The sequence below is a fragment of the Lytechinus variegatus genome, chromosome 4, assembly GCF_018143015.1.
Source record: "Lytechinus variegatus isolate NC3 chromosome 4, Lvar_3.0, whole genome shotgun sequence".
Lineage (NCBI taxonomy): Eukaryota > Metazoa > Echinodermata > Echinoidea > Temnopleuroida > Toxopneustidae > Lytechinus > Lytechinus variegatus.
Genome location: NC_054743.1, coordinates 30,723,727 through 30,748,936, shown reverse-complemented (window position 1 = coordinate 30,748,936; position 25,210 = coordinate 30,723,727). Strand labels below are relative to the sequence as shown.

Genomic DNA, 25,210 nt, shown 5'->3' with positions numbered 1-25,210 from the left:
CACAAGTCCCCACAGAAATATTTTCAAATATATAATTTGCATTACCTGCAGATCAAGAAATGTGATGTCCCGTACGTCACGCTAATTAATGATTTCTTGGAATTGTGACCTAAGTGGCATTCATTAACTTCACGTTTTCAGAAGAAAAAAAATATAGGCAGGCCTCTACAAAAATTCAGGCAAGTGATGAAAATATTTGCTTGCCCGATAGAAAAAACTGCTTGCTCAATTTGTTTCATTATTTTCTTTCATTACTGTTTTACGACTGTACTATTATTTATGAAGGTCATATAAAATACATGTAAAAACAATTGAGAATCATGTACAGTAAAGTAACACACATTTATAATTATAAGTATATTTTCAGCAAAGTAGGCCTGGGTCATTACGTTTATTTTGAAGAAATTTTTTTTTTTGCTATAGTACCAGTAGATCTAAATGGGCTTTAAAGGTAAAAAAAAAAAAAAAAAACTTTCCCCAAAAGTTGCTAAAATTTCATGTTTTGCATCTGTTTGCCACATTTCCTGGGAATTGTTTGATTTAGTTGGAAACTATTAAGAAATTGAAGAGTATTCAGCTCTTTCTTGATTGTGGAAAAGATTGTTTTACTGTATGATGTAAAAAAAAAAAGCCATCGCCAACTGGCATGGCTAAAATTTCACATTTTTGCATCTTTAAATCCATGCCATTTATTTTCCATATTTCCTTGAAATTGTTTTGATTTAGTTGGAAACTATCAAGAAAATTAAGAATATTCACCTCTCTCTTGTCTTTTCATCATCGTATTATGATGTTACACACGGTCAATATATTTTTATATTATGGTCCCACATGCAGACTTTCATGGTGTTACAACATTAACACTTGGTCAACACCATGAAAGTCTACATGTGGGACAACAATAAGAAAAAACATTTGAGTGTAACATCATCAAAATCAGAGTAAAAAAAGAGCTAAATATTCTTCATATTTTCGGTTGTTTCGAACGAGATCAAAACAATCTCAAGGTAATATGGAAAATAGGCGTCCATTTCATGTATTCAAAGATTAAAAATGTGAAATTTTAGCCACTTTTGCCTTTCCTTTTTTTTTTTGGGGGGGGGGGTTGCATCGGCAAATTGCGCAAGATAGTAGCGCATGCGCACACAGAACATAAGATGAGATGGCATGGTTCTTCGAACGAGGTACCTGGTGATAAATTATCTGTATTTGGCGCTGATTTTACATCAGTTTCCACTGGTTTTTTACTGGTTTGACAATATATGATAGTTTATCACTGACATTTTATTATTTTACTTTCAAAACAACCACTTGCCCGATCGGGCAATTGACTTTGAGAAATGCTTGCCCACCCGTCATTTTCACTTTCCCTGGGTAAGCGGGTTTGTCGTGCCCTGATAGGGCAAAAAACTTCAGAGTATAAGCTTTAAAATGACATACAATATGTTAGGTTTAATTTTAGATTCAATTTTGGCTTCAGAGGGGACAATAGCTTGGACCTGCCCAAGAGCAATATGTAAACATGAGTTTCTCATTCATTGAATAGATACCAATAGCATGAAGCAAGCCATACTGTTTCTGTTTCCCAGTAGGTAATGTTAGACCGCATTACATGTTTAATTATACAGGGCCTTTTATACTGTTTTAACAATCATCCATTCATCACTCTATAAATAGGCCTTTGCCCGTTACAACTACACGTACATATACAGTAGTAGGTACAGTACATGTACAGTGTAGCTCCATGGCCAGCTGTACATCGTCAACTGAAAGTGATGTACATGTACATGTAGTACTGTACATTTGCCCAAATTAAGTTTTACTTGTGACATTTCAAGTTTAAAAGTCATAGAACTTTGCAACTTGCTGCTCCGTTTTCATCTACATGCATATTAGTTTATTTTATTGTAATGCTTGGGCTGAAATACAATAACAAAACAAATTTGATAGGCCTATATCCATGTATGGACAATAAAAGGCCTCTATCTTTATGAAAAAAAACCCCCACCATGATCAAATAATAAAACAAGCCTTGGTATTAAACCCCACATACCTTAGTGTAAAAATCAAGTTGTGTGGGACCAAGCATTTGTGTTTGCATAATTACTAACAAATTGGGCTTTATTATGTTTCTTCTTCATATGTTGTGTTTGTTTGCTCTGTTTGGAGGTTGGCGAATGCAAACAGAGGAAGTTGTAAAAAAAGGGACTGTCCTATCTATTTTGGTTCATAATACAACTGATTCATTGTGAGACTACACACAGATGTATTATGGGATGTACATGTACATATAGGAATAGAGTACAGTCATACAAGTAGTATGAGTGTCATGCACTGGTATGCTATGTTAACTCTGGAGTGGGTGTGAACTGCAATAAAGTATGCCACCCGGATACTACATTTCATAAACTGAAAATCCAATTGAGAGGAATTTATTTATACTGCAAATGTCGGCCAGTGCATGTGAAGGCAGTGAAAATTTTCAGCGCTGTGATTATTTGGGTTTTCTCTTTTTATTCAAATCAACTTTTGTCCGAGTGTAATTGCCCTTTAGAAAGTACTATTCGAAGCAAGATATTAAAAGGCCGATCTCTTTCAGCATTGTTTGACAATAAAAAAAGTACAATACTGGTCATTACTTTAATAGATCAAGTTACATGTAACACCTTAACATAAAGTGCAGAATTTTTTTTGTTCAGTCAGTTGACAATGTGCGAAGAGTGATACCTTTGTCGGGTCATTGACCTGTCTGAGTAGAAATCGTCCCTCCTTCAGATCTTTGGTCCAGTTGAGCTGCACATATAATGGCCTTTCCTCATCCTGCAGCTGACGATCATCTGAAAAGATTTTAAAAAGAGAAGAAAAAAACAGAAAGAGAGCAAATGAATTATCATGAGGCTACAATGGCAAGAGCTTTTCACAATCCTGCAAAGAGCACATGCTGTTGAGAGGGAGTGTTAAGAGCCATACATGTACATGTACATTAGCCACAAAAATCTCCAATAAAATGTACCAAAATCACTTCCATACTATGCTTCCAGGGTAGATTTTCCTGGTTTCCCCATTGGATGCACCTACATTGTACATGTATGAATGGGAAAAGAACAAATGTGGACATGTACATGTATGCTATCATGCAACACCTACATGTGTACCGGGTACCTATTCTCAAAATAAAATAAACACAAAACAATTTCTGACAGAATAGAGACTCCATGGATGATGACTTGGTTTTTTATATTTTTTATGTAGAAATTCATTGAATTTGCCTTTGTTTTTTATACTGAACAGTGCATGTTTATATGACAAAACGTTATTGTCATTTTCTGTGACAAAACATAATTTATTTTTCAGACATTAGTTTGAAATGGTATTACATGTACATGTACATATAGCCCTACAAGTTTTCATGAACGTAATTAAAACCATCTTATTTTTGTAAACAGAAAGCACTGTCCCTATTGGCCCTACCACTCACAACCTACATGTACATGTACATGTACTTGTACAGTACATGCGCTGCATACATGTGGGCAAGAAAATAAAACTTTTTAAAACATGATGTACATGTACTTGTGGATGCCCAATGACACACCGGTATTTACATGTGGTCAATTCCAGCCAAATGTTGCATTTTTCCATTTTCAAAAATTTCTTTTCAGAGCAATTTTGTTTATACTGTTTATAAGTATACAGTTTAAGGTTTACAAAAACACACTTATATTTACTATACCCTCATTCATTCATAAAATACGCAATGTACACTCTGTTGCATTGTGGTACTAAGATTTCATAGAAAATGTACAACTTTCACCCATCCTTGGCTCCTGGCAAGCAAAGGGTGCTGATGAAAAATCCCACTGTCCATGTGACCTCCAAGCAATAATTTACCATTAGCTGTATTGTTTTACACGCTGCAGTGAAACTATGAGGCACAAAATACATTTCAAGGTGTGTATGTTTGATGTCCCATAAGTCACAGTTTTGAGCATTAAGTTTCCCTCATATGCTGCCATAGACTCCTGGAGACAAGTATTGGACTTTTTTATCTACCATAGTACATGCTTGCTTCAACAAATCAAGCTGCATCTGTATTGGACTTGAAATAGCTATACTGGGGGGACATACATTTCAGTCCCATAAGTCACATGTCCCATAAGTCACATATACAGTTCGTAAACCATGCCACCTTAAAGCTGTCCATGACAGCAAAGAGAGAGACAAGAATGCTTAAAAGCTGGAGAACAGTATGCTGACTGTCAGAAAAAACAGTCTGAATATCAAAGGCAGTGCATTGAACAACAAAAAATAAGTTTGCATAGTGTGCCCAGTCCAGAAAGAAGGAGAAAACTGAATATGATCGCTAAAATGCAAAGCTGAGTGCAGGTGAATTGGGTTTGTTTCACCCTAGCTTTTAGTCATTTTTTAGGTCCAGATCATTCTCTTGGTTTTCTTGTCCCCTTAGAGTGTGCATCAACTGTTTTACATATGATGTGAACTTGGTATATACACGTAGTTCCATGGAAACTATTAAAACCTATGTCAATGTCCCATCAGTCACGAATTTTGTAGTTGAGCGACCCTCTGGATCCTGTCAAAATAAGAGCACCAGTCCTCAGATGCATTTAAGGCTACCATGACCAGAGCTATTAAAGCCCCTGTAAATGCCAAAAAATTGTTCAGAAGCTTGCAATCAAGTTTTCTCAGAATCATTCCTGCCGCCTGCCAATAGAAAGGAACATGTGCATTTAAAGAGGACCAAAGGGTGGTGTCATAATGTCATGAACATCAAATCGCCGGTTCTACATGTAAACCTAGTCGCAGCTGCATGATCGTCTTACACATTTGTATTTGCAAAAATAATGATTTGTGTTGTCCTTGGTTGTTACCATCATTCTGATAGTCGTAAAAGGGCACTGGTTCATAAAGCTTTTCGTAACTTAAGAGCGACTTTAAGAACGACCGATGATCCTTGTGGTAAATGTCATCATAAATTGGCAATGTTTTAGCATATAAGAAAGGATCACTAGTCATTCTGAAAAGTTGCTCCTAACTTACAACAGCTTTATGAAATGGCCCCAGGTTATTTTGTTTAGAACCAGGCCGCCATTACACCATGACAACTAACATCACTTTGGTACTCTACAAATGATGATGTCCTTACAGGCATTCAGAATTTCTATGAAAGAGATGACATATCGACCCAAGCAGCTGGCAAAAAAGAAGTTGTGATAGGGTGCATCCCCATGGTATATTTTTTAACCAACATTTTTTGTATTGCCTGAAGTGTATAGTTAATGAATCTTGATGTTCCCTTTGTCAAATCGTGTCCCATGGGGTTCCAAATTGGCAATTTTGGCAGCCATCTTGGATTTTTCATGAAAATCAATTATTTTCATATTTTTTGCACAGACAATGGTAAATCTTCCATGCAAATGAATACACTTTTTACTATACAAGTATACATGTACATGCAGTTTAGATAGTAGAAAGCGATTGCAACTGTTTTCTAGACAGTCCAGTTAATGAATTTTTTAAAAAGAATTTATGCCAAAATTTTAATATTTTTTGTCAAAAATTTGCCTGTGCACTGATATCCATCTGTTTTATCATAAACATCAACAGCTAATGAAAAATATGAGCATTTGACACAAAAGAGAGTATATTAACAAGAATATTGATTTACTTCATGGCAGCATTAATGTCTTAATTTCTCACATATAATACACTGTAGTGTAAAGGTCATTTTCTTACCATACTGTATGAGACAGATAGAGAAAAGCAACATTTATTTGTCCTATCTGTAACAAATATGTCATATCATTATGTCCCATCAGTCACAATTGAAAGTGTGTACATTCTTTCTAATTGTTCATTTTTCATCTGTTTGCTAAATATTTATGATTGTAATTGTTTATTGATTATTTTCTACTTATTTGATTACAGTTCTTAAAACTTGATGACAAGTTAGGAAGCTTTTTTTTGGTTAATGTTCCCTTTATATAAATGAACTGCGTGAAAAGATGTTTCTGCCCTTTGTTGAATTTATTTCTGACACAATGGCATGAATTATTAAGGGTGTCATCTTATTAGGAAATATTTATTCATGCTGAAATTAAGTTTGACTTAAAAAGTCACTCGCGTGTAAATGTTAATTCCATGAAATGAGATAGGGTCCCATCAGTCACATTCACTTGTCCCATAAGTCACACACGATTGCACACAACTACTGAAACAAATGAAATGAATCAAGTCCAATTCAAGTACTGTTAGTGAGCCCTATCACTAGTTAATCTCCAAACCCAAATCTAAAAACATTGTCATAAAACTGAGATAGATATGGCACTTTGAACAAAAGAGCCCAATTTGTGTGGTCCATCAATGTCCCATAAGTCACAATGACATTTCTGAATATCTAGCACCCTATGCAACCAAGCTGAAAGCATACATTTTTGTATATTATAGTAAGTTTAAGTATTCTTCTTTCAGTTTAATAAAGTAAATCCATGTTTGTGCAGCTACTATTTCAGATATGCACCTCAGTTATGTGGAAAAAAGTATCAAATGTCCCATAAGTCACAATGGAATTGACCATGTACAATATTAAAGAGAGTACTTTTTCTGTCCCAACTGAATCTGAAACTGATCAGAAACATACCACCCGTGTCACATACTTCACCTTTGGATGGTCACAGAGGTGTATCTTTTATCATCATGCATCCATCATCAAAATGAAATACTACACCCAACCAATCATTTCTCCTGATACCACGGATTTGAATTTTGATTACAGGTTATAGGGCCTACATGTACATGTACTTCCCTGGTAGTACTGTACATGTACATGTACATAAAATTGAAAGCCTACAATGTACATTGTACAAGAGGCTAGTTCAGGACTCAACTTCACAATGTTTATTGCTGTTTTTTTTTCTGTTTCATATTGTACATGTACATGTGTAGTATATACAAATTAATAACAAGTTTTAAATGTGCCAGATATACACCTGTAGGATTTTTTTTGTTAGGCTGAATTCAAGTTGCATGGCCATATTATCATATTAAAAAGCCTGATGTTCATATGTCCAGGTCCTTAATTCTGAATACCGGTATATTTCTGATTTTGGGCAATTCCATAAAATGATCAACCTTTTTCGTACGTCTGACCCCCATTTTTCTCAAGTTTCACTTCAGTTTATAAACTGATCAAGTCGTGGTCCTTTGAGACCAGTACATACTGTCAAAAGAATAAGAAATCAGAGACAGAAAATGTCATGAAGGTCCCACATTTAGGGGGCTGGACGTACATGTACAATATGGAATTGCCCTTTTGTATTGATGTACATATATACATGCAGATCACGGACTAGTGATTTACAACCTATCTTGAGGTACAATTCCCAAATTCCCACCGTGGGAAAGTTCTTGTTCTGATTCTCTGATCTATTTACAAATACCTGTGCATGGACCAAGCTCTGTGCAACCTGAGCATTGTTGACCTCGGTATGAAAATCCTAAAATGTGGGTCATAATCTCCCAGGACCCAGTAATACACAATGGTTGACCATGGATATACCATGGAGCTAACAGAGAAGGAGAAACATCTTCCAATTCCTCTGTTAATCCTTTGTTATTGCTTCCTTCAGGCGAAGGAACGATATCTAACATCAATCGGCGAGCCGCCAGGCCAAAGTTAGAGCACGCTTACATAACGCGATAAGCCCCCTCGTAAAATCTGAGGTCAGAGATTTTTTGAAGGACCCTGCGAGGCACCGCCGTAAACAACGTTCTCCCACATAACTTCCCCCGAGCTCATCTTTTTTTCAAAATTGAAACACGACTTGCTGTTCTTCTAACATCCATATCTCTTCGTACGGATTCCTGATGTGCGTCTTTTATGTATGGTTGAACTTCTGAGATGATCCCCTTTGCATACATACCAAATACGTTGCAATCTGAATTGACTCAACAAAATGACAAACGGAGGAAGTTGGAGATTGGTCATTTTAAGTATGTCTGTTTTTCTTCCATGGTTAAATCTTTTCCTACCCGTACCTGTTTTAGAAATTATAATAAGATGAAAGAGCATATTTTGAGCTAAATTTTCATGCCAAGATCATTTGTTAGAGTACAATAGAATCGATAATATAACGACGAATCTGCGGGGCATTTCTCTGGCGATTGTCGCATCGTGGAGTACCCTCCGGTGCCCCACGCATTCCTATTTGTGTAATTTGAAAGTGAGTGTAATGAATGACGGAAGCCGTGCTCGCTCAGCTCTTGTCTCTGTATCGTTTTTGGAAAATAGCAGGGGCCGCGGAGCGAACAGATTTAATTTACAAACCAGTAAAAAGGAGAACAAAGTATAAAAATTGTTATTCTACATAATAAAGAAATTAAAAACCACCAAGAAGTATACCCAGTTCTATGTCAGGACGATTCATTTTTAGTTACAAAGTCATTTGGAAAAAATTACAAGCAAAGTTTTACAGTTTTTAGGACCAAAAATAATCATGATTTAAAATTATTTTAGAGAACAAAATAAAAGATGATTACAACTATTGAATTCATATCTTTAGTTTAATCTAAAGAAAAAAAAGGCTTCCAAAATATAAAGTGTCCGGACACCTGACCCCCCCCCCCCTCATTTCTAAAACATTCTATTTCTGTTCTAGATATATTTAGAAACACCGAATATCATTATGATTTTTGTTAGATTAGGAGATTTTTTGTTTGTTTAAGATTGTACTTTTTTCTTTCTTTCATATCCCTTTTCTGGCATCATTCTATCCTTTTTGCCCCTTTTTTATTCCATCCTATCTTTCTTTCCTGATCTTCTCTCTCTGTTCATTTTTCTTTCTTTCCTTGTTTGTCTTACTCTCCGTCCTATTTTAAATTTCCTTTTTTCCTTCATTTTTTCTTTCCACTTTTCTTTGCTTCCTTCTCCCTTTTCTTTTCATTCTTTCTCGATCCTTCCATTATTTTCTTTTTTTAAATTCTCTCCTTAATTTTTTCCTCCCTCTCTTTCATCCTTTCATTTTTTATTATATTTTTTCCTTCTAATTTGTGTCCTTTTTTCTTTATTTCCCTCCCTTCGAGGGTGACCAGACGTCCCGTATTTCCCGGGATTGTCCCGTATTTTGCTCCTTTGTCCCGGCGTCCCGACAAACCCTTCCCGGGACGCCTTTTTGTCCCGTATTTAAGAATATTGAACAAAATGTAGTTAATGCATCTAAAAGTGGTGATTTTTTTCATCAAATAACCAACAGATGATGAAGCAGAGATAACAATGAAACTAATTTGGAGATGTAATTGGTGGAACAAATTATTTAGTTTTCATAACTAGATCTTGTTGTTTCAGCTTTCGTTTGAGTCTTGTTGTGTATGATGCCGCTGTTTCATCTAATTTTTAAGTTTGACAATGTTTCACTTTAAAATTTTACTCATTTCTAAATAATGTTAGTTTTTCAAAATTCTGAAAATATATTAAAAAACACCAAACTTCATTATGTTTTTTGTTAGATGACTTGATTTTTTTGTTTGCTTGAAGTTTGAACTTTTTTCCTTTTTCTTTTGTATCATTCTTTGTTCATCCTTATATCCTTCCTGCTTGCCCTTTTTTGTTCCATCTATCTTTATTTCCGATCTTTTTTTCCTAAACCTTTCTCTCACTCTCTGTTCATTTGTCTTTCTCTCCTTCTTTCTGTTACTTTTCTTTATCAAATTTCCATTCCTTATTTCCTGAATTCATTCATTCTTCCTTTCCTTAAACTTTTCTTTGCTTCCTTCTCACTTCCTCTCCCCTTTTTCGTTCTCTCCTTCCATTATTTTCTCTTTTTGTCATTCTCTCATCTCTTCATTCTTTCCTCCCTCTCTTTCCTCCTTTCTTTCATTCTTTATTTTATTTTTCCCTCCAATTCTTTTCCCTTATTATTTCTTTCCCTTCCTTCCTCCCTTCCTATTTTCTTCTTTCTTTCTTCCAAAGAATGAAGGAAAATATTTCTTTCCTTCATTCTTTCTTTCCTCCCCTTTTTCTCACTTTCTTTTTTTCCTTTCTCTTCTTTATTTTGTCTTTTACACATCTATTCATCTTCCCTTCCTTTCTTTTTTTTGTCTTTCTATATTCATTTCAAAGAATGATGGAAACCTTTTTCTCTCTTTTATTCTTTCTTTCATCCTTCTTTTATTCTAATTTTCTTTAATGTTTTTCTTTTCATTTTCCCCTTCAGTTCATTTTTCCTTTCCTTTTTCCTTTTCTTTCTCTCCTTCATTTACCCTCCCTTTCAATTCTATATATTTTTCACATGTCTAACATTGTGTATCTTTTTTGATCTTTTTTGTTGTTTGTCCCGTCTCTCTTTCTTTCAAAGAATAAAGGAAGCATTTTTCTTTTATTCATTCTTTCTTTCCTCATCCTTTTTTCTTGCTTCTTTTATTTCTCTCCCTTATGTTTTCTTTCACACATCTTCCCTTCCTTTTCTTTTTCTTTCCTTCTAAATTCATTTCAAATAATGACGGAAACTTTTTTTCTTTTATCTTTCATCATTTTATTCTAACATTCCTTTTTTCTTTATTTTTTCCTTCATTTTCCCCTTCATTTTTTTCTTTCTATCCGTTCTCAATTCAACTCTTTTCTTTCGCCTTTTCATTCCCTCCTTCATTCTTTTGTTCACCCCCCCCTTCCAATTCATTTTTCCCCAAGTCGAACACCGTGTAGCCTCCTTTGTTGATCTTTTTTTTAAGACCTGGCTCGGTCGATCCGCTCATGCAGCGTACTTTGTCGATTGTCCCGTATTTCTTTTTGTGGAATCTGGTCAGGCCTGCATTCAGCTGGTTCCAAAACCAGATTTTCGTCTTCGAAATCACGACGTTCGAAATCGTGAGCCGCCATGTTTGCATGAAATTCGTGAAGCCAATGTGAAATGCATTATGGGTGAAAACATTACTGCGCAAGCGCAAACCCGAGCTGTTGATCGCGTCGATCAACTTTCCTTATCTGATTTACGAGCTGCATCTCTAATGTGCCGTGAGGGACCCTGCTGAGAGGGGATTAGCGGTGCCGCGCATGGGGCAAAGCGTTTGAGAGAGTCAGATCTCCTTCTGTTAATAGCTCTATGGATAAACTGTCCCTTGATGCTTCATTTTACATACATGTAGCCAACTTGTACAATGTACAGACATCTTTATTTTTTTTCAGGGCCAAAATGAACATACATGTATTTAAAAATTATTTCACTTGTCATGTCATCTGCAAGAATTAAAGGTCTATTACATGTACATGTACATGTAAGTAGGGTATGTTTTATATTTAGGACTACCTGTGTCGGCCTACGATGTACATGTACTTCTTTCAGGGTATTTTTTCTGAACAAAATTGCAATGAATAAAAAAATAAAGCATCATTCTTTCATTGTTCATTCATCATGTACACAGCCAAGGACATAGGCCTACACGTAGCCATAGGCGTAATAGAAATCAGGGACATTGACTGTACATGAAGGCAAACATGAATATATGGAAGGTGGCAAGGCTGCTGATGATGATAAAATAAAAAGTAGATGCCATCATAAACAATCAACTTTCTACAGTGAGTCAGACGCTTTTCTTCAACAGTGTAGGCCTACATGTATAGTACTTGTGTAGACTTCTTCATGTACATGGAGTATACATGTACATGTTCATGTAGAAACAGTTTCCTTCGCTGACACTGACAGCCAAAAAAAGAGGGCATTGTAACAATGAAATGTTTGGGATGCAATACAATGGTTGTTTGTTGCTCTTTTGGAAAGGGAAGGCCAAACTGAAGGTTATGGTTGCTTGGAGACCAGTCTTCAAGAATAGAACCACATTCTTTCTCAACAACACTCCCGATGAAAACATGTATGCCACTATGCCTGCCAGTCAGAACAGGGACACATCCCTGACAGAACAGTTGGTGTGACCTGGGTTTGACCTTTAGGTCATGAAGGGGTCAATGGGTGGAGGAGGTGGACCATGAGCAAACATTGCAGTATGCAATGTTCAATTTTGTCATTTCACTCACAAGTACTCAATGGCCAAGCCCCATCTTACACATCTCATTTCCTTACGTTCTAGTATGTACCTCCTCAAGACCTCTTCGTTCATCGTCTACAATGCAGTTAACTCCTGGACCTCGAGTCGAACCTCTACAAAATATGGTGACCGCGCTTTTTCTTCAATTGCCCCTTCCCTTTGGAATAAGCTACATGTATCATCTTACATTCATAATGCCAAGTCTGTGAATCAGTTAAAAAACCTACCTGTTTTAAAACAGATGATTCACAGTTGTGTGTCGGTCAATTGGACATGTACATGTATGTAGTTGGGGAGGGGAGTTGCAAGAAAGAGGTGAAGTGGAGTTTTTTTTCTTTTTTTACTATTCTGGCTGAGAGATCTACATGTACATGTAGCACTTTCCTCCATTCGATTCCAATCACGAATGGCGGCTGTACACTGTGTATTAAAACTGCTAGCACTGCTCCATCTCTCATCGAGACCTCATTCCTTTGTCGTATCACATGTCAAAATCACGTGACCAAACAAAAATACATGATGGGGTACAGAGGCTGAGCCTTGGCCTGACAAGGCATTCTGTTCTACATTAAGAATGTGTTTTGGTAGAAATTGTAAACCATGTAGATTACATGTACAGTATGCACAGTACATGTATGTTTGCATCATAGACCCTCATTTTAAAGGTAGGCTGATGAACATGAAGGCCTACACATACATGTACTACATAAATAGCAGTTACGTGTAGGCTTTTATAATTGATGACATGTAGGCCTCCATGTAAAGTAGGTAAGGGTTGCCTCAATGTTGTGATAAGAATACTTGCAAGCAATGCCATCCACACCAGGCTAATGTTTGCAAGGTAATTTTATTCAAAATATGCCTGGGGTGAGTGTGGGGGGGGGGGGCTTACATACATGTACATGTACATCCTACATGTATACATGTATTTCCAAGGTGACCCTTGACCTCCATTCAATGGGAAACCAGTGATTGTAAAATTAGTGTCTGTGTAGTGTGTGTATACACAGAGAAAAAAACAAGTGGAATGCCTGTGGCCGTCTCACCTGCATCACGCGATTCAACATAGCAGCATTGCTGACTTTGAAAACTAACTCGCACAAGATGTTCAGTGATACATGTACTTGGTTACTCTCATTTCCACGTTTTATGAACTAGACCAATACACTTACAGAGATAGGAAGGTAATTCAACAAATACCCCAAATGTGGCCAAAATTCATTGAACTCACATGACCTTTGACCTTGATCATGTGACTTGAAACTTGCACAGGATATTCAGTGACACTTGATTACACTTATGTCCAAGTTTCAAAAGTCAGATCAATAAACTTGCAAAGTTATGATGGTAATTCAACAGATAACCCATTTAGCCAAAGTTCATTGACCTTTGACTTTGGTCATGTGACCTAAAATGTGCACAGGATGTTCAGTGATACTTGATTACTCTTATGTCCAAGATTTATGAACTAGACCAACATACTTTCAAAGTTATGATGGTAATTCAACAAATACCCCCAAATTCGGCCAAAGTTCATTGACCCTAAAGGCCTAAATGACCTTTGAACTTGATCATGTGACCTGAAACTGGCACAGGATGTTCAGTGATACTTGATTACTATTATGTCTAAGTTTCATGAATCAGATCCAAAAACTTAAAGTTTTGATTTTAATTCAACAGATACCCACAAATCGGCCAAAGTTCATTGAACCTAAATGACCTTTGACCTTGGTCATGTGACATGAAACTCATGCAGGATGTTTGGTGATACATATTTGACCTTATGTCCAAGTTTAATGAACTAGGTCCATATACTTTCTAAGTTATGATGACATTTCAAAAACTGAACCTCGGGTTAAGATTTCGATGTTGATTCCCCCAACATGGTCTATAAAGTTCATTGACCCTAAATGACCTTTGACCTTGGTCATGTGACATGAAACTCTGATAGGATGTTCAGTAATACTTGATTAACTTTATGGCCAAGTTTTATTAACTAGGTCCATATACTTTCTAAGTTATGATGTCATTTCAAAAACTTAACCTCAGGTTAAGCTTTGATGTCGACGCAGCCGCTGCCGTCGGAAAAGCGGCGCCTATAGTCTCACTCAGCTTCGCAGGTGAGACAAAAACCAGAACAAAACGAAAACAAAACAATTAAGCAAAATTATTAAAATACAAACAAGAACAAAATAAAAGCAAAACAACAGCCAGAACTTTGCAAAATTCATACAGTAGGCTATGTGCATATCACATTGCCCACTGCTGCAACAGTGAATAAAAGAGGTTAATGAGGTGTTCTTTCACAAACGCTAAATATTCAAAAACCTCAAAACCATATTGAAATGGACTACTCAGAAGAATGGAAGGCTTTTATAGGTGGGTGAGTAATTCCCATTTTATATTTGACAATATAAAAGCTCCTTGAAATCTCCTTTTAAAGATAAGTTCCAGTTTTGGTAACGATCTCAAAGTGACTTTTTACAGAATCTAATATAATGACCACCCAAGTGTCTGTTTGTATAAATAAAAAATATGTGCCAAAGGATTCTGGGAGATATTGTGTAATTGCTGAGAAATAGGCAAAATAAGCGCGGATTTGGTCACTTCCGTCGGGTCTTTATTCCAGCAATAATAATACCCTGTCCCACGTGTGCCTACATGTATCTGTGTTGGTGATCTTCAGTGTGAACGTTTTTTCAGCGTAGATTTCAAGATTTCACAAAGTTCAGTTTATGTAACGGTACCAGATCTAGATCCTCGATGATATACTGACAATTAAGCCTGGTTTTACAGACTTTCTCATGAAATCATTGTTTACTGCAACTACTGGCACTTCTCTTTACACTCTGAGATTACAGTGCTCAGAACTTAGAGAACAAAATAATGGAGTAGCCCCATCCCAACCTCTGCCTTGCTACTACACCTAGTTCCAAAATTCATGTTAAATCCAATAGGAAGAAATTGGAAGTTTTTTCCCTTTTATGTTCGGGGGAATGGGGGTTGCCAACTGAATGCATCAACAACATTTTGGAAGTTAAGAGTTTGTGAAGAGAGCCATCTTTAAACCAGTTGACCTTTCTGTAATTCTTCCAAATAATGAAAAGGACTTGAAATCTAACGAATTCACTATTTTCAAATTTCCAACAACAGAATCACTTTATTTTCTGGGTGCCTCCCCAACTAACACTCAGGATGGCTTGACAGCCTGAATTCAATACCAGAATCACGAAAATGGCCTTTTGATCTAAAGTTTTTACCCTATTTCTAGAAAGATGCCAGGAAAAGATGGCTGGATATGCCACTCTAACCTTCAACTCTGAGGCATAAATCAGACCACCCTCCTCTGGTTTCACAGCATGATATACTTGGCCATGGAGCATGAAGTCATGCGTAATTGGCTGGTTCTGAACCAACTATCGCAGTACTGGTTCGCTTCTGAACGGCCAATTAGGCTGCAGTGGGGAGGATCGTGTTCATTCCAAGCCATGGGCTATAAACTTCATTTTGTTTTTAATGGTAGAAATGTAAGAATAAATCATGATGTACATTGTACAATGCAAATAAAGTTTGTTGAACAACTGTAGCTGAATTACATAGAGGACTACATGTACAGTGTTTGTGTGTATTTTTCATCCCTTGTCCATTTCAAATATTCCATGTAAATATTCAGAAATAAGGATGTACACTTTGTATAGTATAAAATATAGCCCTATACCAGGATTTTGTTTATCAATTTTTGATTATTTCTTCTTTAAAATACTGAATTTATATGAAGTGAAGAATTATTTTTTTTTTCAAAATGGAAATGCCTTGTAGATTTTGCATGTATTGCTTTGTTTTCACTTTGGATACTGTTGTACTCACAAGATAGGCCTAAATGTACATATAGCCTACCTCATAGACATATTTGTTTGGTTTTTTTTTTTTAATTGACAGACATTGCTGGCATATTTTGCCCTTTCAAATCTGACTTTCTGCCCTTCCAAATCTGACTTTCTGAGGCATGAACTCTGTTGTCCTGATCTTGAACTTCAGTTCCAAAACAAACAATAGCTTGATGGCTTCTAAATATCTATTAAAATCATATTTTTGGTGGTTTGCTTCAATGGAGTTCCTGAAAGAGTATAGAGGGCATCAGCAATTCAGAAGTCCTGGATTGATCATGCCATTATTTTTTAAATGTACAATGTAAAATACTTCAGAAAATGTAGTACATCATAACGTTCATGAACTCCGACATGTACATAAACGTGTACATGTAGTTGTATCTTAAACTGTTGGTGAATAGAATTAAGTTTTTTCATCTATCGTGTCCATCATACAGTTGACTAGGTGACCCTAAAAATTAGACATATTAATACTTCCTTTATAATATTATGTACATGTAAGTTTACAAACAGAATAATTTCATTTTAATTTTCATATCTGTAGTATTAAAAACATAGAGAAAAAAATAAACTTCTCGATACTAACCCTGGTCCCTCTGCAGTTCAAACAGTGCATAATCTGGAATAGACAGCATACGCATGTCTGGGTGAAACTTCTCAATGAGGGTATTGACAACATCTCGAGTGCTGGCCGTGCTAGACACTCTGATGCACTTGGAGTTTGATGATCCATCAGTTGCGTCTTGGAAAAAGAACCGCATCACTCCATGAAATTCCAGATTCTGAAGTCGAGAAAGAAAACATTGACATGTATTGAAAATACGTACATGTACTGCATGAGTAATGAAAATATGAGATTGTTAACTATAATTTGCCTTTCAACTACTGTACAACTACATGTACAAGTAGATTAAAATGCAGTCCTAGCTGCCCACAAGTTTGGTGTCTGTTGAAAAGTTTTCAACTTGAAATGTGAACAGGTACATGTACATGTATTTACCTTGAAATTCATCTTAAAAGTAGGCAAAAAAGTTCTATACACAACTTCATATTTGCCCCTCTGTATCCAAACGTTGGTACCTAAAACTTATTTGGCGTTGAGTGGCATGGGTAGAGCGTGGACAAAGAAAATTTTCATCTGGATTGTACGTGTTCAGGGACCTTTTCCACACCTCTTCCAAAAGTGATTTGAACATGTTGACAGTTTGACTGTTCACAACTTCATCTGGTAGATTATTCCATTGTGCGACAACTCTCTGAGAGAATAGACCTTGTCACAGCTTTGAACGAACATGATTCTTCTGAATTTTCAAATTGTGTCCATGTGTTCTCTCTGATCTAGACAGTGTAAAAAATTGGTCTGCTCAAAATTACCAGTCACTAAAAACACAAACATATACATGTATACGTTTACAAGTTTCACTGCCATTGCATCTGTAATAAAAACAATATTAAGGGGGGGTCTCATTCTTTGTTGACAAAATGTTCCCATTTTTCATCAGAATTCATATTTAATTGCAGCACAATGAATATAATACATGTAAGTTCATCTACATCTGATAGACCTCAATAAAGTTGGCATGCTTTTGCTCACATTTGCCAGGAAAGCTGTTTAACAGTTTTTTGACGCAACACAAATGGCATCAGCCCAGGGTCCAACAACTCAATGTGTTGGGGAGGATCAAAAGATTCCAATGGCCCCTCCCCATTCAGAGTACAGATTATGGAATGAATGGAGATTGAGAGTGGGATTATCACTGAACAAAGGGAGATTACCAAAACAGTTCAGCTTTAAAACAGCTCTCTATTGACCTGTTGATCAAATAATCCCCACTCAAATGGACACTGTGCATTATTTCTCAAAAGAAACATGAAGGGGGGAGGGTATGTGGTCTGTATACTACACACATACTGTACTAACTGTAGGCCTACATACAAATATGCACATGTACAGTACATGAAGATAGTGTTTGTTTGTGTTTTTATTCAAGTGACCATTTCACTCATTAATTTCATTTTGCTCAAGATGAAACAGATAGAGGTAGCCAATACAGTACTGTATGAGTCAATCCTTCATTCCAACATGACAGAATACTGTACATGTAGGCCTACACCAAGGCCTGTTTAATAAATGGCTGATAATGTACATGTACTGTACATGTAGGAACTTTAGTATACTAGGAAAAAAACAAGGAGTTGAAGCTCCTTGTCCATACCAAGCCAAGACACATCATTTCAGGCCAAGCCTTGCATACATTATTTTACTAACTACGTGTACCATGTGCATTGTGCAACATGTCTATTCTGCATAGTTTTCATTCATGCATGTCCATTTTATCTCCATGCATGACCTAATGTATTGAAAGGTAAAAACTAAAAACACAATGCAATACTCTACACATGGACCCTTCGTACAGTAGGGCCCATGCTCTACCACAAGAAATGCCAGACTCATGTCAATGAGCAATAAAGGGGAATCGGAGATATTTTGCAGACATTTGAATGGACATGTACATGTAGGCGAACTGTATCAAAACAAATCTGCAAACCCAAAACATGTACATATCGGCCTACATGTACAATGTACATGAAGATGCCTACATTGCACATGTCCACAGGTAATACTTCATGTGCAGGGCTGTCAATGTACATTGTATTTGTAGGTCTACAGTGTACATGTGCACATGTATGTACATGTACAGGGAACAATATCTACACTCCAAGGCCTGCTCACCCCTGCTGACACAATTTGTTTTTTTACACTTTATTTAAAAGGAGCGTGTATGCATGTTCTTTATCTTTGGGAGAAGCAAAATACATGTAACTACTATTGGGTCCATGGGCAGCAAGGGATAAATACGGCAATTTGCAGAGAAATTATAAAATGAGACTTAATAAAAACTATTGTGTTTTACATAGGCTACACTGTACATGTATATTCACCAACCTTTTAATATGGACATTGTCAGAGTACATGTACATGTAGTTAATTTTACATATTGTAGACGTCTGTTCTGCATTAAATTGACTCAATATTCACATGCTGCAATACATACATTTGTTGAGCAAAATTATTTTTTTCTTATTCTTCCTTTCTTTTGGTTGTTGTTGAAGTACAGTGTACAGTACATGTACAGCATATTTGGTCAGAGAGATACATGTACATGTACTATTAAAACAGAGGAAAACGTACATGTAGGCGTTTGATATCTTTGATTCATCCTGATGAATGCACTGGGTTTGTGTGAGTCATGTGTCGTACATGGAGACACACCTCTAAGAGTAGATCAGTATTGCTGGTAATAGAGGGAGGATGAAGTATTTGCTGAAAACAGTTGGGGTATTAAAAGTAATTAAGGAAATTATGCACACTCGGCTTCAGTTTAAAATTCCACCAAAATTATTTTCAGGTCACACCAGTTGCCGAATTATTAACAGTTGCACTGTATGCTCATCACATTTAGGCTTCAATGTACATACAATTTTAGGCCTTTACTGTCTTGTGACAAATCAATGCATAAAAATGTGTATTGATTATGGTATGTTCTTTTGTCAGTAATTATTGATATCAGTACTTATATTTTTAGCGATATATCAATTTTCATAACGATAACAGCACTAGAAAATAGTGCACTTTATTGTAGGCCTACATGTACATGTATTGTGTACATGCACCCAATATCAGCACCATATGATTGTGAATGTGATCTGTACATGTACATGTACATTACATGTACATGTATGTAAACCACATCACACCTGTAGAGCTGGAAGTGTGCTTTTATCAGAGCACATGTACATGTATGTACATCAATCAGTTGCCTCATCATGTTTCATAATGCCATAAAAAGAAAACTTTTGCAGGTACATGTACTCAGTACATTATACTTGAAACTACATGTACATGAAGAGAATGATAGTAGTATGTACATGTACTGGTAGGCCTATAATGGTTTTCAATGCACAGCTCACCATATTTTCTTGAACTTGATACATATGGCCTACATGTACATGTAGCTCACATAAAGGACACTACAGTGTGTACAAATCAATGGAGGCAGCAATATAAAGCACTCCAAAGTACATGCACATTGTAATGTTCCAAGAGATTTACATGTACATGTACGTCAGCCTACATGTTGTACACGTATTCTTACAGATGACCTGATGGATTTTACACATTTCTGTACATAAACTGCAAACAAAGGAGGGCCAATTAGCAAAATAAGAGCAATATAGCGGGCAATTATTTAACAAGGCTTGATGCTTTTGACAGTGATAAAGCCACTAATCAAATGAATCTGTCATCTGGCATAATGCAGCTTGCATTCCTATCCACTGTCTGTGCTCTGTACAAGTAATTACTTTTCATGTATGATGATGTGACCAGAGCTGGTTAGGCTTCAAAACCAGATGTCTGTCAGAAACTGACAGCTCTATTGAATAAATGAATCAAGCAGATCAATAAGAGCTGGATGTACATGTACTGTAGAACCTACACATCCACATGCGATACTATTGATGGACCTACAGTTGTACATGTACACAGAAACAATGATTTTCAAAATACATGTACATGTAAAGTGGACTTACATGTACATGTACACGTATGTTATTCAAAATGTGAATTATCAGGCATGATCACCTACAATTTAGGCCTCATGTACATGTACAGTGTAGGCCCCACATTTACTTGTAATACAGGCCTATAGATAAAAAACCTAAAAGATAAAAATCTTCCTGAAAGTCATTCAAATTACATGTAATTATTAAAATACAATTTGCATGTATTTACACATGTATGTACATGTACATGTAAGGTTGCTCACCACAGCAAATAAATGTACATGTACATGTAGCCTACATGTACATGTAGGCTAGAAATAACATTAAATGTAGTCATCCTTGAAAGCTTAAAAGTGCATGAAATGAACATAAAAATTGAGGCACTGCACAGATGCCACATCGTTTACTTGCCTCGCTTGACGAGTCAGACAAGTCGGGCAATGAAAGAGCCATGCTACCGACTGGAAAAGGGTAACGAAGAAGCTTCTTCCGACGACGGTGGAAAGAGAGCATCCCCATGATGTAATGTATATACACTTGAAGAAAAAATGGCTGAAATATTATGCAAATTGCCAGTGCAGCTACTGTACTCTATATGTATATTTTACGTACAAGAAAATAACACTGTGACCCTTCTCATCTCAGTACCCCACTAAACTGAATTTTTTTAGAAAATCATTTGAAGGCAAAATGGGTGAGCAGGAAATACACATTTCATCATCAATGGTTACACATTAGCTCAGTTTTGAATGATTACCAACAAATCCAATGCCCAAACTTATTTCCTCATGGGCCCAAGCACGAGTTTCCTCAAATTGTCTTCAGGTTTAAAAACTGTTTCCTCCTCCCCCTCTTGCATTCCTAAGTTGGATTTACATGTACATTGTAGACACAGGAATGTTAAATATGGCAGATTAATTTTGTTGATGAATCAGCATACTGGACGAGATGTACATGTACATGTACAAATTGGCCTGAAATGTATGTGACTGTCATTGTATGGTGACCTTCCATCTACATGTAAATGTATTATTTCCCCTGACCAATCATAAATTTTCATGTACAGTGTACATCTGGACAATCTGGATTTTAACTACATGTACATGTATACGTACATATGATTATTTAACTGAACTCAATTGCTATTTTAGGCCTACAGACTTAATATTGCACACAACTCCTTTATGTATGTGTACTGTGTACATACACTGTACATTGTACACAGGCGTGCATGTATGAAGCCAGGATCAGGCTCATGATCTTGCAAGTGCCTACAGAGTACAGTACACATACACAATTCATACATATACATGTACATGTATAATGTATTAAATAAAACTTCTACATTTTAGGTCTACATGTACATGTACAAGCCCATTGCCCTAGTACTACATGTACATGTAGTAGCAAGTGCATCGATGGACTTGCATGTACTGTACTGCATGCACAAGTTTTCATTCACTCACTGCAATCAAACTTTGCCCCTGTGATTACAGCTTTAGTTTTCTAATCTCATTAGAAAAGGATAGAATTGTCTGACTGAACACTAATCCTCAGAAATATGTTGTTACTCTAAAATAGTGTATGGTGTACTTGTACATGTACATACATGTATGTACACACCCATTTCTTAACCCATGTGAAGCACCTTATCCATGTGCAGTGAACTGAATCTGCGTGCAGACTTGCAAATTTGCCTTCAACTGCTGAATTGAACATCTTCAAAATACTAAAGGGCTTGAATGACTGCAAGGCCATGAACTTAGCCATTTTAATTGGCCTCAATGCCCCTCTCCTACACTTGTAGGCCTATGTACATGTACATAACATGTATGTACACCTTAAATGGCTCTACATGTAAGTAAGTACAGTATTTCTGTTTTGGCATTATTTTAGTCAGTAGTGCCAAATACATGTAAATATTTATCAATGAACAGATCCAGTGCCAAAGTGTCATGTACAGAAGCTGTGTACAGTGTGCCAGTCCAGGGGAACATTTCATAAAAGGACTTAATCTGACAAGTTCTGTTATATCCGACAGTTACCACCATTAGTAACTGCACTAAAGCCAATCAGAATCTATTTTCCGGATGAATATGTTGATGAAACGCTCCCCTGGCCTGGATTAGTACATGAATGTGAGACAACAAAATTATTTTTGTAATTAATAACAAATTAATCAATCATTGATCTCCGCAAACTGCATTACACTTCAATGAAGTTGTCAAGGACATGCAACTCAATATCCACCTCATGGATTGAGTGTCAATTTCCACTTTCCCAGATTTCCTCTCAGGAAGTAGTTCAAATTGAATTGCTTCCTGATGTAATAGATGGGATTCTTCATTACTGATCAGAAGCTCTGTTACAGTTATTCATTTGTTAAGGGTTAAAACTGATGTTTATACTGAAAGTACATCACACGGACAGATGGATGGCTTCAATCAAATGTACTGTACAGTACAACATGTTCTTTAGGACTAGAATATTTTTTCATTTGCATAAAGCAAGATATCCAAATAAAAATAAAGCCCGTCTCTCTTTTCTCTCTGATCATCCCCCCAGTGCTTTTGGAAATCAGCCAGATGAAGGTATGTACATGTGGCTGTACTATAATTCTGATTTTGTCAAGTGAGGATAAGGCTGGATAATTTGTATTTTGTCAGAATAGGAAACAAAGTACATGTAGTGGTAGTTTTATACATGTAGCTGTGGTTACATGTAGGTCCTGAAGGAACAGCTTTCATCTTGCAATTTAAAAAATTCAATTTCGGAAATATCCTAGTATTAAAATGAAAAATAGGTTTTCAAGGAGCATACATATATTTAATACAATCATGTGCAATGCAAAATTGAACATGCAAGTACATGTACAAACCAGTAGTGAAGTACATGTATTTTTGTCTAATCTCTTAAGTCTGAACCATGGCATGGGACTTGTGTTCACTTTTTAGCTTTTCTATTGTTTTTATTTGTTCATAAAAAAATCAGTGGCATTGATGAAAAAGAACAAAAAATGATCACATGCTGTGGGAGGGGGGGGGGGGGGACCAGGGGAGGGGTTAAGGTGTTGGACCAACTGTAATGTGACTACATGTACCTAAACCAAAATTTACTTTCTATCCACAATGAGTTTTGCACTAACTGGTATTTGTGTTTTGAAAGAATAACAAAATATACATATCTTCTTTTTTTTATACTCTCTTTTTTTAAATTGCGACAAGCTTTACATGTATGTCATGGCATTTGCAATATAAGTAGAGATGTCCCGCATACCGCACCGATTTCAGAGTTCTGTCGACGATGGGTCTTAAACCCACAAGAATTACCACCTGGCCTTTTCGACGGCTGTCGGAAAATCGTCCAACACGGATGGTCTTCCGGGACGATCGCGGCGGGACACATTCTTTTCTTTTGTAGCCTTTTTAGGTCCGATATCTGATAACCACTCCAATACTTGCTGGACCCCTTCCCCTTCCATGGCCATGCCTGATTCAACTCCTTAAATGACATAACTGCTTGGAAGACGGAAATGCTAGCTTGTATTTTACGATACAAATTTGGGAGAAATCTATAAACTATGCATCATCCCAACAGCGGTTGGGCCGATCAGCCCAACCGCGGGTGAGACGTGGATATTTTTTTTCCTTTGTCATCGACTTTGAACACTTACAGGAAAAAAAGTACATTCTTCAGTGCTAGCTCTGTATGATATCCACACAGCGTCACCCCCGCGGCGGGAGGGCGATCGTCCAAACCACGGCGGCCCGCGAAAATGTGTATTTTTTTCTTTTTCACTTTTGAAGAGGACAAAATTACATCCTTCAGATGTCCCACCCGCAAACTCCAAGGCAAAGGGAACTTGAACCTTGAAGAGTAATCCCTTTTAGCAACTTTGAATAGAAAATAATGAAAATGGTCAAAAACACACTGTCAAAGTCTTATTCTGAAAATGATAAAATATGGTTATAGCTCATCAGTGATTGTTATTTTCTCAACTTTTCCCACAGAAAACACACGTTCAGTACGATAAGCCTAGGCCTACCTTTTTTTAACTCAAGCTCAAGACAGCTGATAGTGATACAGTGATAGTGATAATCCTGATATTATCGTAAAAAAGAAAAATGATTTAAAAAAATTGATTACATATCTATATTTTGTACGTAGGCCCTACCGGTATTTGTGTATTTTAAGGTGAAATTTTGGTGTATTTTATGAAAATAATGTGTTTGATATGATTTGAATTCATGTTGAAAAGACAGGGTTCGGTACGATCCACTAACTGAGCTGGGGCGCACCGGTGCCCAACCCATCGCCGCGCCGCAGCGCTTCCAACGTACCATATCAGGATCTGAAATTTCGAACAGGTCCATTCGAGTAGCATTCCAATCCTGAATCGCCTGCTTTAACCTCATTCTATCCTCTTCCCTGCTTCGGGGGTCCATTTTGCCTGTGTTGTTGGAGCTCCCAGTGGTGTAAAATCCTCGTTCATATCCTCGTAAGCCTAGTCGGTTGTCCTGGTTAATAAATCCAATATAAAACGGAATTCATCCTTGGCCTTTTAATTCATCGCACTGTGGCCTCGTTGATTTTGTACGCAACGGTTTTTAAAGTTATCCTAGCTCGATCTCGCGTACAAGTCGATATATAAACTGCAATGGCCACAGCTAGCTTAGCTAGCTAGCTGGGTACTACGTAAA

At 36.6% G+C, this 25,210-nt stretch overlaps 1 protein-coding gene across 4 annotated transcripts in view; it reads right to left on the bottom strand.

Moving 5' to 3' along the window:
• The window catches only part of LOC121413822 (afadin-like), a 78,019-nt gene extending 52,809 nt beyond the window's left edge, over window positions 1-25,210 (bottom strand). For 2 of the 4 annotated variants that reach the window (XM_041606783.1, XM_041606784.1), the window contains exons 1-3: window positions 24,851-25,209; window positions 16,531-16,726; window positions 2,728-2,837 (exon numbers count right to left, since the gene is read on the bottom strand). In XM_041606783.1, the coding sequence (XP_041462717.1) occupies window positions 2,728-2,837; window positions 16,531-16,726; window positions 24,851-24,955 (411 nt within the window). In that variant the 5' untranslated portion in view covers window positions 24,956-25,209. Of the gene's footprint in view, window positions 1-2,727; window positions 2,838-16,530; window positions 16,727-24,850 lie in introns of all 4 variants that reach the window. The other 2 variants (XM_041606786.1, XM_041606785.1) reach the window with 2 other exon arrangements.